This window comes from Manacus vitellinus, unplaced genomic scaffold (genome assembly GCF_001715985.3).
Source record: "Manacus vitellinus isolate BGI_N305 unplaced genomic scaffold, ASM171598v3 scaffold_14_pilon, whole genome shotgun sequence".
Taxonomy (NCBI): domain Eukaryota; kingdom Metazoa; phylum Chordata; class Aves; order Passeriformes; family Pipridae; genus Manacus; species Manacus vitellinus.
In genome coordinates, this window is record NW_021939063.1 from 16,699,918 (window position 1) to 16,715,517 (window position 15,600).

The following is a 15,600-nucleotide window of genomic DNA, read 5'->3' on the forward strand; positions in this document are numbered from 1 at the left end:
TCTGGTATGGGGAAAATCAAGAAATAAGAAGAGCTGAATTAGAAATATGCAAGATTTGCAAGCCTGCCATGGGGCAGAGAGCTGTTTTAAAGCTAGCTGTATTTTTTGCCATGGCTGGGGGTTCTAACTCTGTTTTTTCCAAGGCATTGGTTATGGGTGACTCCAAGTTATCCAGGAGCAGGCAGGAGTTTGTTAATGGATCAGGCTCTGTTGTGTTGCTACCTGCAGATGCTGCCAATCACAACTGTGGTGTTCATGTTTTCTGTTTGTCTGAGTCAAGAAGCATTTGTCTTCTTTTCCACGAGTACCACTGCCAAAGGATTGATGAACCTCATTTCACAGCCTCGTAAGCCAAAAAAAAGCAGCTGTGGTTTTTCCCAATAACTGTGCTTGGCTAAAAGAGTATAGGTGTGAGAGGGAAAGAGTTTGCTTTATGGCAGAATTCCCAAGACCCAGTACAAAGCCAGAAGCAGCCTCAGGATCTTGCTCCTTTTCGTCCATCTTTGCTTCCCTGTGTTCTCCTCCATGCACTTGAGATGGAGCAGCTGCAAACTTCTGTGTCTCTTTGTTCCCTCTGCTGCCCCAGTGGTCCCCTCAGCTCTCCTGAAAGCCAGGGCTTACTCACAGGTCACAGCAAGCCTGTGTAGCCAGAAACGTTCCCCATTCACACAGTTTTCAGCCCTTCTGTGCCTCTGCTTTCCTGGTGTTTGATGTTGGGTGGGGCACTTCTGGTACTTTGTGTCCAATGAGGATCCAGGGAAATACAAAGCTGCTCTCAGCAGAGGTTGATCATGAGTTTGCACAACAGAAAGCAGACCTTTTCACACAGATTGTCACTTCTGGGTTCTCAGTAGCCTCATGCTGAGCCCTGCTGACAGGGAAGCCATTTGTGTCAGGAGCTCCATTTAGCCTGGAGTTGATACAAGAGCAAAGGGAATGTTGTTTTGAAGACCTTTGGTTGTTTGGGAGTGGATTCTTGTCACCTTTTAACCTTGGACTGGCTCTGTAAGGGGCACTTGGGCAGCAGGGCTCCTGGACCCAGAGCTCTAACCCTCTCTCTCCCATGATCTTTCCCTTTAGGCATCACTGGAAAACGTGGTTCCAGGCCCGGCAAAACTGCTGGTTTTAAGAGACCTCAGAGTACCATCCCTGCCACAGCTCAGTAGTGCCACCTGTTCATGTCTTACTGAAGCCAGAGAACTGGAAAGCAAACAGGATTTTTAATGTTGTATTTCAGATTTTTCCTTTGTAATAATTTTGGCCAAGCTCTCTCTCCTGTTGTCTGCTGGCTTGCTTACCCCAAACACCCAAACAGGGATTTAGGGGGAGAAACAGCAAATGCCTTGTTGGAGAGATGCCTTTCACAGTTTGTAGTGTACCTTTTATGAGGATATTAATGTTTCTTAAAAAATACTTGGATAACCTGGTGCCTTACCCTGCCACAGACTGCAGTAGTTCATCAGAAAGGTGATGTTGACTCAGCAGTGCAGATACAGGAAGGGAAATCTATTCACACAGCTAATTGCTCAACTTGTATATCATCCCACCTCTGGCAGACTGATGGAGCAGTGTCAAGAGTTACATTTTGCTCAGTTGCCCATAGGGGTTGCATCTTCAAGACAGCCTTTGAGTCCTTTCTTGGCTATATCAGAAAGAAAAACCTTCACGCCATTTCCAGTGCTGTTGCTCCAGTGGTCAGTAACTTGGATGCTTCAGGGCAAAACTCACACCCCGATGTCTTGTGGGATTGATTCTGAAATTTGTATCTCAACATGATCAGCTCAGGGCCACCTCTTATAACTTGCTTTTGGCCTGGTGGTGCCCCCCCCCGACTTTGATAGCAACTCGGAGTACACAACAGTGCTTACAAGCTTAGTCACAGCCACTGGATTTCATCCCTTCAAAGGAGTATCTGTAAAGAATCAGTTACACAGAAGTTACTTCCTTGCAGAGCCTCGGGATTCAATTTAAATTAGCTCTGTCTTCAGTCCACAGCGTGCGTGTGGGGGGTCCTCTAGTGTCAGCCATGCAAATAAAACCTTGTGATAGTTTGGCTTTGGGAGGCAGCAGCAGCCAGGCAGTTTGAGTGTGGTGCTGGCTGCTCTCAGTCTCACACTCTTTGCAGGTTTGTGCTTTTGGTGTCAGAGCTGAACTTGTTAAATTCTTAGGAGTTGAGGGTATTTCCAGTATCCAGTTGCAAACAGTGAAATCCCGGTGGTATTTTCCATCTCTCTGCCTGCCTATTAAAGGGACAAAGTGGGTATTTCAATTATCTCTGACAGGATGTAAAATTGGCTAGCTTTACAGTGTTAAATATTTAAACAGAACATAATTGGCTTTAAATTTATGGTGGTGTATAGCAGAAACCCATGAAATGGCAGTATATATTGAGCTCATTTATTATCCTTTCATCAGAGTTCTGTTCCCTTGGCAAGTATTTATTTAACACAAGAAAATGTATGCAGAATTAAGAGGAAGGGCTGATTAAGAAATAAGAGGGAGGAAAAGTGCCTTTTTTTTTTTTCCTAGGTCATTTTGTTTAGTCCATCCAGTTTAGCAGTGATGAGAGTCCTGATCCCATTAATTCTGCTTAGTAGTGATCAGAGTCCTGGTCCTAACTCTGTGAGCTTGGTGGTCACAGCAGAAAACTGCATCAGGGATAACTTTTGTGCCTGTGCTACCAAATAGCGAAGAAATCAAGGACTAACTGGATTAGAGGACTGACCTAAATCCTGTGCTGTAGGATAAGCTCTGCTGCCAGATGTGGGAAGAGTTTGACTCCTGCTGTGTGGATAAATCCAGGTGGGACATGACACATGTAAATCTGTAACTGTTGATGTTTACACGAGAAGATGCAACTGATGTTTCCCTGAAATCGGGTGAGGGAGCTGCTGCTCTTCAGTGGACACAGAGTTCAGCTGCTGTTCCTGTCTGCATTCAAAAGCCACTCCAGTGGCAGACCAAAATCTTTTACCAACTTCTGTACCTGATTTTTCAGGTGAATTGGCAGGTTCAGTACTTGGCTTGCAAGGCTGTACTGCCTGTTTAATTAACCACTGTTACCTGAGAGCAACACCTGTCACAGTGTGAGACTGGAACTTGAGCTTCTCCTGAATGGATTGGGGATTACATCTGTGAGAGACTCAAGCTTTTCCTGTGCCATCAGTCAGACATTCTCAGCTGATTGCATGGAATAGGGGTGGAAACTGCCTTGGCTAGACAGTAAATCCATCTTCTTTAGGTCAGCAGTATTCCTCTGGGAATGCATACAAAGTACTTGTCTTAAAATGTTTGATAAAAATCTAGTCTTTGCTACCTCTTAATACTTTGTTGGAAAGCCACAGTAGAAAACATGTCTCCATAAAAATGCAGGTGCTTGAGGAGAAGAAGCAGAATCCCACACTGTTAGGAGCTACTGTGTGTAGTTGAAATCCCAATCCATAGCTTCAGCTGCCATGTTTATGCAGACTTAGAACAGAAGCAAATGCCTATGAAAGGTGGGCAGAATTCCAGCCATCTTCAGAGAGCTAGGATCTCACACTGGATTACTTGGATTGTCTTTTTTGAAATGTTAATCACTTCTTATTTTTCATATTGTTAGTTACCTTTTCTGTGTAGCCAAATCCTACCTCTAAGCAAATGCATTTCAAGTGGTTTTTAAACTCAGGCAGTTTTAGTCTCACTTGGCCAAAACTAAGAGGTCATTACAGTTGGTCAAAACACAGAAGATAAATGAGGTTTGTTATCTAGCAAAGTTGGGAAGTTTCTCATAAATGGTTTTGGTGAAGGCATAAAGAGCGTTGGCAACTTGAAAATTAGCCTTGAAGTTTGTTTGAAATAAAGGTGTGAAACACAAGCCCCTTGGACTTCTGCTTTGCCTTCTCCTTCTGCAACACCCTCAGCACACATGCACATCACCAGACAAGGTGAGTGGCTCTTGATCAGAACTGGAGTTTAGGGGGTTATAAAACAAGATTTGGTCATTCAGGAGCACCCACAGATCGATGTGAAAACAAGAAATGAGCATGAGGAATCAGACATGGAGGGGAACAGAAAAGCCCCTATGGCCCAAATGTGGGTACCTAATTCCATCCTCTTGTCTATCTTGGAGGTTTGACTGGAGCACAAGCCAATTCTGCTTCCTGTGCACATCCAGAAGGATCCACAGTCAAGTCCATTCCCCCCCACCCCCATTGTTCTGTGGGCTATACAGGTATTTAGCTCTTCATACAATTAATTCTGTTGCCTCTTCAGTTCATCTGACAGCTCTGCTAACTAGTGCCCAGCCTGGGGGCTGCTGGCCAGAAGGTGAGGCAGCAGCAAACCCAAAACACACTGACAGTTGTGTTTTGGTGCCATCGTGGAGCTCCCCCTACTGCCAGCCCTGCTCACCCCAGTGCTGATGAACCCCTAGTTTGTGCAGGAGTTCAGCTGGGTAATGGGTAATATGGCAAACAGACAAGTGGGAATTTATCTTTTTGTACTCTTTGAGCCCAGGACTGGCTCAACTGGAAGCTCCTGCTCTTCCCCCTTCTCCACCAAACCTTCCTGAAGAGGTCTGAGTTTCTGTGCTGTAGGACACTAAACCCTGACCCCTGCACAGCTTCCCCTTCCATGTTTTTGACACTTAATTCAGTTTTTGAAAGAGCAGGGGAATTCACTGCACACAAATTACCAACAGATACTGAGGATCCACTCCAGCAGTTTTCTGCAGAAAATGCAAATGATGTGGGGGAAAAAAAGACAATCACACCAGATTTTCATGTAAATAGCTTAATTATATTTCAATGCTTAAAACACAGAAACTCTTGAATTAAATTACATCATAATGCTTCTGCTAAATTATACATGAACTCCCAAGAACTGTGAGGAGGTGCTATGGAACTAAAAGAATACTCCAGTACAAGCCCAGCACATACCCGTAATATTCTTTTAGCCTTATTATCTGTACTTTAATCTAAGGGCAGTCATCACAGGACACAAAGCCTACCATCACAGGAAGAATGTCTGGAGAGAATTCCTCTGCAGGTGTGTTTGTTGTACAAGGTTTATCTCAGTATTAGCACGGAACAGGGTGCAGTCTTTGCACCTGGGCTGGCACATGCACTGCTGGGCAGCTCCCAGGGCAGCACACGGAGCTGGGGGAGGAGCACTATGTGGGCTGTGGGACTGAGGGAACAGCTCAGCTTACACTTGCCTTTTATTGAGTTTAAAACAACCAATTAAGTTCTGATCCTAAGATTTCTGGGAGAAGTGCTGTGATTTAGGATGGCCGTGCACCCCCGCTGCCCTCTGCATCCCTGTCTTGCTGCAGAACTGGGGCTGTCCACTCCCAGAGAGCACCTGGAGAAGGTAAGTGTGTGTGTGTGTGTGTGTCTGGAGGGATGCTTGTTTCTCAGCTGGTCATGACCTCTGGGAAGACCCACAGACAGTGCTCAAATTCCAAGGGCTAATCTCGATTAAACTGAGTATTTGTACCCAGGCACCTTCCTTCCAACAGCAGCCCAGGAATGCCTCCTGCCAGGTCTCCTGGCTTTGAAGGATGAGCTGTTTTCTACGCTCCCAGTCCTAATGTACTCCCAGAACTCCCTAGTTTTTCCAAAGACAGCAGGATAGTGAAAAGTTGAAGCAACTTAGCCCTGCAAAGCTGCCATGAGGGCAGCTGTGTCAGTGAAGGAGGGAGGGCTGGTAAGGAGCTGTGCCCTGCAGGGGTCAGTGGCACATGCCCAGGAAAGAGCCTGCATTTGATGAATATGGAAAAAACAATCACAGTGGGGAAGGAAAAAAAATATTTGGGAGAACGAAAACTAACTGGCAGGTCCAGACTTGCAGCAAAGCACACGATACCTGAATTGCCATTCTGAAACATCCCCTTGTATAAAGCTTTGGATCTGCATTCAAATTTTGGCTTGCCCTGATTCTGCTTTGACTGTGGATGGAATATGATCTGACTGACAAATGCACGTACCAGAAAAAGATCAGGAGGGCTGAGGGCGGGGCTGGGCACTGGTGCTGGGCACTGCTGTGCTGGTCTGCAGCCCTTGGGGCTGGTGCCCACCAGCAGAGGACAGACCCCACACTGCACTGCCACGTGCCAAGGTGGCCAGAGACCCCTCTGCACTCTTCCTCCTGCAGCCCTGAAGGATGCACAGGCAGAGAGATGCTTCAGGGCTAAGGGAAACTCCTGGCTTACCTGTCTAGTCCAACCTACCTGTTCCTAGCAGGTGACATGAGCAGAGGCTAACACAAAGCTCTGTGTTCCCTTCAGTGGGAAGAAGAGAAGGCTCTGACTGCAGATCCTGGCAGGTAAGGAAGTACAAACCAGCTGTTAGTCACCTCTGGAGGCAGCCATGGAGCTGTTGTAATGTTTGAGCCAACACATGTTTTTCTTTATTTAAAAGAAAGTATTTCAAAGCTTAATCTTTTCTTCTGGATAACACTCTGCCCTGTAGAAACTTCCCTGAGCCAAAGCAGGAGGGGATATGAGATATTGGAACCCCAACTCAACTCCTCTTTGTGGCCCAAGCACTGTTATTCCTAGTTCAGCAGCACAGAGTCACACAGCCAGACCCTGACAGCCCCTGCCTCTGGCTGTATGAATTCCACTCTTTCTGTACAATAGCCCTGATTTGGGATATTCAGCCACTTCCTCAGTTAAGATGTAATCGGCCAAATGTTCTCTGTTTCACTTTTTAAAGCTAGCGAATTCCCTACGCTTCAACAGCACCCTGGGTGCTCCTTTATCAGCAGCCCACACACCACAGCAGGGATAAACCCCTGGTGTGTGTGTTCCCTGGTATGCCCCAGTTACCACTCAGCTCTCCTTGCTCAAAGGGGTTTTGCCACCAGTCACCCCCACCACCACTCCCAGGACCTGCCAGAGCTGTGGTCACTGCACAGAGAGGCTCATTCATCGCTTCCCTTGGGGCCTGGTGACACAAAGCCAAGGGTGAAGGTGTCTGAAACGTGCACCTCTCCTCCTTCCCTGGCCCAGAGAGCCCCCACGTGTGCTCTGACAGGGTAAGCTACACAAAGCAGGCGCCGTTCCGAAGCACAAAGCCTGGCAGGTGGAATCAGCCAGCGCCAGCCCAGAAACGGGAGCACCAAAAAATCACCACTGCCCTCACGAAGGGTTTGCTTCCCAGAGGGGTGGCAGGGCCCGTGCCCACTGCTAACACAACCCCCCGGGGTGCCCAGCGGGGCTCAGCGGCTCGGCCGTGCGGGCGGGAAGTCACTGCTCTGCTGCCTCGTCTCGGCGGGCCCGGCGGGGCAGGTGCTGTCACGCGTGGATGGCGTTGGCCACGTCGGTGAACACGAGGCGGCTGGGTCTCTGCACGGCTCCCTGGCCGGCCAGCAGCACCTGCGGGGGCAGGAGAGGGTGAGAGCCAGCACGGCTGCCCTGCCTGGGCACTGCCCTGCCTGGGCACTGCCCGGCCTGGGCATGGGCTGCACTGCTGGACCCGGGTTCATCCCCCCCAGCGGGGCTGCCTGGCTAACACGGCATTAGTGAGGCTGTGACATGAAAATACAACAGGCTGGGGAGTAAGACAGCACATCCATGCCAGGTGAAAATCCCCACATCATTGGATTACTGGCTCTCCCTATTTATGTATACAAGGCAGCATGAAAGGACTTGAGACATCAAGGAGGCCTGGAAGCATGCCACTGCCTGAACTCGGGCTGTTGTTTTAGACTCTCCCTCTCTTATTATGTTAAGCCTTTAAACTCTTTTACTTTCCAAGCACAGGTATCTGCGTTAGCAAGCTCTGGAGGGATCTGAGGTGTCCTGCTGGCCAGTCCCTGTATAGGAAGGATCTGCTTTTGCTGTACTAAGGTTACTTCTGCCCTTATAATTTGCCCCCTCTACTACCTGCAGGGAAGTCCCCTGTGTGGACTAATAGAGGGATCTGATGTTTTCCCAGTATGTGCTACTCTAAGGACAAGATCTTTTGCTTTTATACAACACATTTCTTGCTTTCCCAAACCAGCATATTCTATAGGTTGACTATCTTTTATATTCAAACACACACATCTCCTTTGTGCTCTTCAGCAGGCTGGGTAAGGTCAAGGTAAATGTTTTATAATTACATTTCTATTTAGTATCTCCTCTTTCCCTTTCTGCCCACACCAAGCTTGCTACAGATTATCTGAAGGTGTAAAGACTGAGAATTGTTTGGGAGAATTCCTGCTCCTGGACAGGAAAACAGGGGAAGACATGGGCAGCACAGAGCAACTGGTGAGGCATTCAAGAAAGGAGAGGCTGTATCACTGGCTGAGATGTACCTGTTCCAACCATCCCTGCTGGCTCTCTCAGAAAGGCTTTTTGTGTGGTGGAGGTGACAGAGGACACAGAACACTGTGAAACTGGCTTCAAATGATGGTGAGTAGCCCTTCTTCCCTATTTCTCCTACCTCCTGCTACACTGGGAAGGAGATATTCTCTTGTCAAAGACCCACCTGGGCCGTTAGTCAAAAATTATGGGCCAAAGTATCAAGCTCTTTCTAACTCACAGATGTAATAAGTCAGTGGTCTCTGAGGGCCTGGTAATTTCTCAGCACACTGCACACCTTGGAGCACTCAGAAGGGGTCAAAGCTGCTTCTTCTCTAACCCCAAACTCAAACAGAAAACCCTGCTCCCTGTTGTGCTCTGTGCCCAGCAGGGCTGGCCTGGAAGTGCAGACAAGCCCAGCTGTGCTGTGCCCCAGCAGTGCAGGCTCTCTGTGTTCTTAGGGCTTCCAGCACAGTTAGCTCTTTCCCTCAGCAAGGCCTTGTTCCACACTCGAATCCTTAGGCAAAGTGGGGATAGCTTGGAATTGGGTGGAAATTACTTGCTTTTCAGGGCAAGGGCAAAGGAGCCTTTGTGCTTTGTGGGCACTGAAGCCCTGTCTCCCAGAAAACTATATTCATCCTACTGCTTCCTTATGGTGCCCTGGGTGGTGAACTGTAGTAAACTCATCCTTAATTACTCAAGTTGCCCCTTTTCTCTCTCCTACTTGAGTAGAACCAGCACTTTGTCTCCCCAGACACTTTGTCTTAGTTGCCAGACTCCTCAGTCCATCCTAAGCACTCCAAAATGCTCAAGTCCCCAGGGCTGGCAGAGGTGAGGAAGTCCTCCTGAGGTCTTACTTTACAAGCCCCCCCTGTCTGTAAGAAGGTACCTGTGGCTGCAGTAAGAGGTTCACTGGTCTTTCCTACCTTGCTCTGTGATGCCTGGGAAGATGCTGCATCTCGCCCATGTTCCAACAGCTCCTGCTCCAGTTCATCCTGTTCCTCAGTGGGATCAAAGTTGTACATGGGCATCAGCTGGTGCCGTAGCTTCTCCAACCTGCCCATGGGAGGGGAGGGAAGAGGGTTGGTTGAGAAGAACAGATGCTCAGGCTGCCTTCCCCACCCCACTGCTGAGGCTTTCTCCAGGCTGTTTGTCCTGCTGCACAGGGATTCTGCTCCTGTGGCTCCTGCTGTGTAAGGGCTGTGTCCTGTCCTGCAGGGATGAGGAGAAAAACCTACTACATGCAGTGGGCAGGAGTGGAAGACACCCAGAGTGCAGTTACAGGGATTAATTGCCATCACTAATCAATGTTGGCAGGCATTACACACAGAGGAATCAGACAGGGATTTAAGTTCCCACAGACCTTAAAAGATCAAGCACAAAAGAGCCAGTGGAACATACTGGCTGGGCATCTTGTGACTGCTCCTCCCATCCCTGTGCCCACAACAGCCTGTCCTGCCATGTCACACTGTCTGCCAGCAGCAGGCCACTTCTTGCTCCAGTGACCTACCAGTACTTTAACTCCAGGGCTGAAGTACATAAAAATAAATAGAAAATAATAAACAATGAATAGAGAACAGGAAAGAGGGAGATTCTCACAGGAGGCTGATGCCTGCAGACAGACTGTTCCTGCTCTTGTATCATTGCTCCAAGAGACAGAGCTATGAAGTGTTACCCCAAGGAGTCTCCCTAAGTACTGGGCAGCTCAGAGATGGATGATGGATGGTGGGCATGGTCCTGGGAAAGCACTGAGCCCTGCCTCAGGCTGTAGCCGAGTTTTGGGGGGTGGCAGAGGGAAACACACAAGCAGTTACTGGCAGTGTCACCACAAATATCTATTTTGGCAAGTGTGAGGATGACACATTCTTTCCCTGCTTCTAGATGGGTTTGCCAGCACAACCATTATCTCCAGCAGTGCTACTTTCACAGGCCAAGCATTAGGTGCTCCTGTGGCAGTATCCAGGCCTGGGCTGCAGGGTCAGGCTTGGAAATTTTACAGTGGGCAGCAGCTATTCTTGAAATTCTGTGGCCAGGCCAGGCCTGCCCCAAGGAATCAGGTAGGGAGGAGGTACCACAGCCAATGGATCTTCACTGGTCCTGCTGTCAGAGACAGAAGAAACAAATCATGTATCTTCCTGCATGCTGCTCTCTTCTTTATTTTCAGCTAGGAGCTTAGCAAGGAAATTAAGATACTAAGTCTTGAGCTAGAGAGCTGCATCTCTGCACTGTGCTGCTACCAGCTGCTGTCACTGTCTGGGCTGTTGGAAAACAGGGATCTGGAAATGGCAGAAACCTGAGATTCACACCTTTCATGACAGAGTTCTCAGCTCCTTTATACACCCATAACTCTTTCCTCTGTTTTGGTGCATCTCACAGATGAGGAGTGAAGAGTCTGCAGGATCTCCAACCTCCTCCTGCTCAACCTTATTTTCCTTCCAAAGCTGCAGAGGAGTATTGGAAGCTCTTGTGTCAGAGGATGGGCCAGTGCCAGGAGTGCAGTGTCCCTGCCTGTCCCACACAGCTGATCCCTGCAGCCTTGCTCTCAGACAGCTCTCATTTATGCCCTCCCCATTTCCCTGTGTCCTTCCCAGCTCATTCTGGATTTTGAAGCACTGAGTTCCCTTCAGCCAACAACAGACATTACTTACCTCTTCCTCTTCCTGATATACAGAACCTGAAGGAGAAAGAGAACCACCATTACAACAGTCCTGGCAGGATGGGGAGCAGCCGAGAAATTTTGGGCACAGGGCACACAGAAGGGAGGTGGAGAAGGTTGGTGTCACTGTGCACCAAAGCAGGGGGAAGGGAGAAGTGACAACTGGAAATGAAATTCCATGTGGATCAGTGTGAACTTGGCAGCACATCATGTGTGGCACTAAGTGCTCGAGTGGCCTGTTATTAGGTGTGTTAGTAGGAGTAAGAGTATTAGGTGTATTATTAGGTGTAGCTCAGCACATTGCTGTGGCTGCAGGACCTATGCTGCAGTTTAAGAGTGGATGGAAAAGCTTCCCTTTGTGGTTTTCATCTGTAGAAGTGCTGCTACCCCCTCCCCAGCAGAAAGGGAAGAAGCAAAGAGGGCATGCTCAGGGACTTGCCTCGGTCAGCCGGAACGAGCGGCTGCGCTGGGAAGGAAGGGAGGCTTTGGGCCTCCACAGCCTTGTGCTGAGAACTACGGACGCTGGAGGTTGCTCTTGGGAACTTAGGACCGTTTCCAGGTTTTCTTAGGGGCTTTTGGAAAAACTCCTCCCGGGGCCTGCAATGAAATTTTGCAGTAGGCTCCTCTGCTGGTTGTGTTAGTGAAGCCCTTCCTCGTACGAGGAATGGGAGCTTGCTGCTCCCTCCTCTTCTCTGTTGGCAGGGAAACGATCTGGTTATACATCAGAAGAACAACTACAGCATTTGAACTGCCTGTTTTGGGCCCGAAACTGTGGTTTCTGAAAGCTGCTGCTCACAGCACTAATGGCAAGGTTAGTGACACAGCAAACCCTCGAGGACGGATACCCAGCAAGCACAGCCTGGGACGTGCAGTCCAGAGTGAGTCTCACTAGGATGGATTCAGGCCACTTCAATTCAGAAACAATTACCCCATGTCCACAGGGGAGATCAACATGGTTTCAACAGTCTGCTGTAAAAGTTAATTTGGATGAACTCTCTTGCAGGTCCCCAGTGTTGACAAGGTTTAAATCAATGCAACTGTTTCAGGTAACAAGTCAGAACAGAATATCTGCTTTGTGTTCTTTTAATTGAACTTCCTATTGCTATGAAAAACAAATAACTACATAAGGCTTCTTCTAGGCCTGCTGGGCATCCTGTTTGGAGACTTCAGGACCTGCAGAAATACTGGAGCACTGGATAAAGGCTTTAAAAAGAAAGGGATCTCAGGAACTATCAATACTTAGAAGTTCTGGGTGAGTCTTTAGTAGAAAACAAATAAATTATTCAACCCAAATCAGTCCCAGAACCCCTTGCCACCCTCCACCCTCAAGAGACAGAGGATTATTTAGCTGGGCTCTCTTACCATAGCTACAGCCAACCCAATCACAGTAATGATCCCAAAGGACAGCAGCATCGTGCTCATGCCGGCTCCAGTGCTGGCCACATCTGGGATTTTGGTGCTGTTGAAGCTGGTAGTCTCAGGGCTTATGGTGGCTGTTTCTGGCACAGTCACATCCAGAGCTGTCCCTGGGTCTGGCCTGGCTGTGGTGGGGGTGCTGTGATACGAGTCGTGCACAGAGGGTGAGCTGTAACTCATCCTGCCCGCTCTTGGGAGCTCCTGTCGCCCAGCTGGTGTCCTCACCCATCAGAGTGCAGAGCTGCCCTTCCTATGGAGGACCCTCACGTGAGAGCTGTCCTGGAGCATCACCACTGATGGGTTTCCTTCATAGGAACCACACTGGATTCTGCCTAGGAGAGAAAGAGAACAGATGAACAGTGCAGAGCTCTTGGAGATGGGCACAGTCTTTTCCACAGTTCCCCAAATCACCAGGACAGTTTCTGAATGTCGACTCAAAATAAGGAAAAGATTTTTCGGGGGTACTGAGAGCCCCCAAAGCTTGATTCACTTAAGTCAGCAATAACTCTCCCCTCACTGCTCAGCTCTGCTCCTTGCAGGCACTTGGCAGATCCATATGGGGACAACTTCAGAACCCCTGTCTTTGGTCTGGCCCAGGCTGAACCAGGTGGTCTCTATCTGCCCCAGGGGACACAGCATTTTCCTGCTTCTTCTCTTGGAAATTTTTGTAAAGTTACACATATCAGTGGGAACATATCCAATAAAATGACACTCAGCTGTGAGGCATCCATATCTCAGGATGCTTTTTATTGAATCCAAAGTAGGAGCTCCTTGTTGTGCTAGTCACTGGTGACATCCCATGTGCTCTGGAAACTGTGGGTTGCACTGGTCCCCCATGCTACTAAAGACACTGAGTTTTTCTCAAATCCCCCAGGAAAGAACCCACTCAAGCTTAGTCATGCTCTGGTAATTATCAGTATTAATTTTAAAGTTAGTCCAATTTTGGATTGGAGTTGTGAAATTTGATAGATCTATTCATGCTGAGAGCATAAAAGGCTTTAATTGCTTCAGGCTTCTATTGTGCAGATGATCAGGAGTTGCAAAATGCTGTGGGATGAGCCTGTGGAAAGTATTTGCACACTTTGTTTATAAAACCACTGTATATAACATTATGCTTCATGGAGGTGCTTCCATGAAAATGCAGCTAACTCTGGAGCAGAGCTGACCCCAGGAAGTACTGTAGCAGTTCTCTGGTAACTTCTCTGCAGTTTAGCAGACATTACATGTCTGGGCTGGAATGCAGCTGGGACAGAGGGGTTAATGAGCTCTGAACAGAAAAAGATGTGCCTGCAAAGAGAAATGAGCCATTGTTCTGCTCCACTCTGCTCTATTCCAGGCAAGGTTACTGTGCAGTTCCCATACTGTGATGCCTTACTGCTGCCCACAACTGCATTTCACAGCGTGATTAACATCTGTCACTAAGTGCTGAAGCAGAGGAATCACACCAGGAAAGCAGCACCAGGCTGCCCTGTGGTCAGTCAGCAGCTGGAGCAGCCACCTTGACTCGTCCTGCATCTCCCTGAGCAGGTAAATGTCTCACCACACATGCAGGGTTTGTCTCACATGTCCCTGAGAACAACTTTGTGAAGCAAAGGGGGATTTTGAAGTGCCTGGGAGACTGTGGGAGCTGTCAAACTCCCAGGAGTTTCTAGAGAAAGGTAACAGCAGTTCTGGTCTGGTCCCTCCTAAGGTCGTGCTGAGTCACGAGTTCATTGCAGCTGAAAGGGACTGTGTCCTTCACTGACCACCAGACCATGGGCACCTGCTTTAAACCACCTGGACATCCCCAGCCATCACTGACCACAGCAGAGCTCAGCTGCAGTGGACACTGGGGCACAAAGGTGGCAAGTTTGAAATCAGTGTCACAACAGCAGCAGCAGCAGCACCTACAGCCCAGCAGGGAAAGGGAAGGAACTATTGAGCAGATCAAGCAGCTGCTCAGACAGAATCCATCAATCTGTGCTATTCAGGGAAAGTCTCCATGATGATAATACCTATTTTTGAAAAAGCCGCTGCCAAGGAAATAAAAAATTGAAAAAGTGAAAGGAGTGAAGCAGGCCCAAGGGCTTTGCAGGGAGCTTTTGCTCTAAATCATGAACAGCTCCTGAACTTTAGAAACAAAATGAGTTAGGCTTTCAGTTCAAGGAAGTGTCAGTTTTGGAAATCCAAAGAAGTTAGGCTAGGTTAAAATGAGCCAGCTGAAAATCTGGTCTAGTGAGAACAGGGGCTCTCGTTCACACTCCCGGGGTCCTGTTCATGCTGATGATTCCCCAGCCCATAGACCGAGTTCTAGAAGCAGTTCTGTATGGAAGTTTTCTGACTTAGCTTAGACAACCAGGTCCAGGTCCAGGTGGGGATATTTCTGTTCCCAAGCCCCCTTGTGGTCCAGATTGCAGAGGGCCAGATAGGGAGGCTGAGTGCCAGGATGGCCCAGGGCTCACGCAGCAGAGCTGGGGGTGGATGATCTTTCCCACCACCTTCCTTTCCCCATTGCCACTGGAGTGCTGGAAGTTTGATTTACAGGCTGGGCACACTCCAAGTCTCTGAGGGCTTTAGGGCCAGGGACAGATACTACCTATCACTGGCAGGATTTAGCACAGTCCATGCACAAATAGAAGAGCAACCAGATCCTCAGCTGCTGCGAGCTGGCATTGATCCATTGCCTGCACCAGCAGAGCTCCTTACACAGCCAGGGCTGCTCTGTGCTGAGCTCTCTGCTGGGTCTGGGAGTAAGGAGAAGGCATTTGTTTCTCTCCTAAGCCAGCATTTCCAAACTGATCTCTGGTGGGTGCTGCGGCGGCCAACACGTCTGAGATGCAGAACACTGTTTCGGGCACTAGCTTGAGGCTCTTCTGAGTCTTGGTTTTAGTCTCTCTGTGCTGCCCTGTCATTTCGGGTGTGACAGGAATAGAGGTTTGTGTCACAGGGATGAAGATGGGTCACGGTGTCGCTGGGTGAAGAAGGCAAAGATTAACTAGCATTTTTCCTGCGTTACTTCACCACGATGAAGTGGCTCTAGTAATTCTGCAGTGCAAGCGGCGTTGGGTTGCTGTTGGCAACGGGATGTGGCTTCCCCGTGCGTGAACTTTTGGGTTCCCCTCCCTCTGCCCCAGCGCTGACCAGGCTTGCAGGACAGGGGGGAGCCCCGACCCGTGTTCCCGCTGTCCCGGGGCTCCTCCGCTGTCGCCCCCGGCTGTGGGACAGGGGCCACACTCCCATCCCTCCCCGGGCCCGGCGCGGGGACCCTCCCCAGCAATGT

General features: G+C 48.9%; 2 protein-coding genes across 3 annotated transcripts in view; one reads left to right on the forward strand and one right to left on the reverse strand.

The window, feature by feature from the left end:
- Window positions 1–3,856, forward strand: part of LOC108638902 (high mobility group protein HMGI-C-like) — a 51,030-nt gene extending 47,174 nt beyond the window's left edge. For both annotated transcript variants that reach the window (XM_018068590.3, XM_018068589.3), the window contains exon 6: window positions 1,081–3,856. In XM_018068590.3, the coding sequence (XP_017924079.1) occupies window positions 1,081–1,166 (86 nt within the window). In that variant the 3' untranslated portion in view covers window positions 1,167–3,856. The remainder of the gene's footprint in view (window positions 1–1,080) is intronic.
- A 901-nt stretch (window positions 3,857–4,757) lies between these two features.
- Window positions 4,758–12,993, reverse strand: CUNH3orf18 (chromosome unknown C3orf18 homolog). The gene is made up of 4 exons (XM_018068591.3): window positions 12,288–12,993; window positions 10,918–10,943; window positions 9,196–9,325; window positions 4,758–7,360 (listed from the first exon to the last, which is right to left on the reverse strand). The coding sequence occupies exons 1-4, from the start codon at window positions 12,519–12,521 to the stop codon at window positions 7,280–7,282; spliced, it is 471 nt and encodes a 156-aa protein (XP_017924080.2). The 5' UTR covers window positions 12,522–12,993; the 3' UTR covers window positions 4,758–7,279.
- Window positions 12,994–15,600: the final 2,607 nt, after the last annotated feature.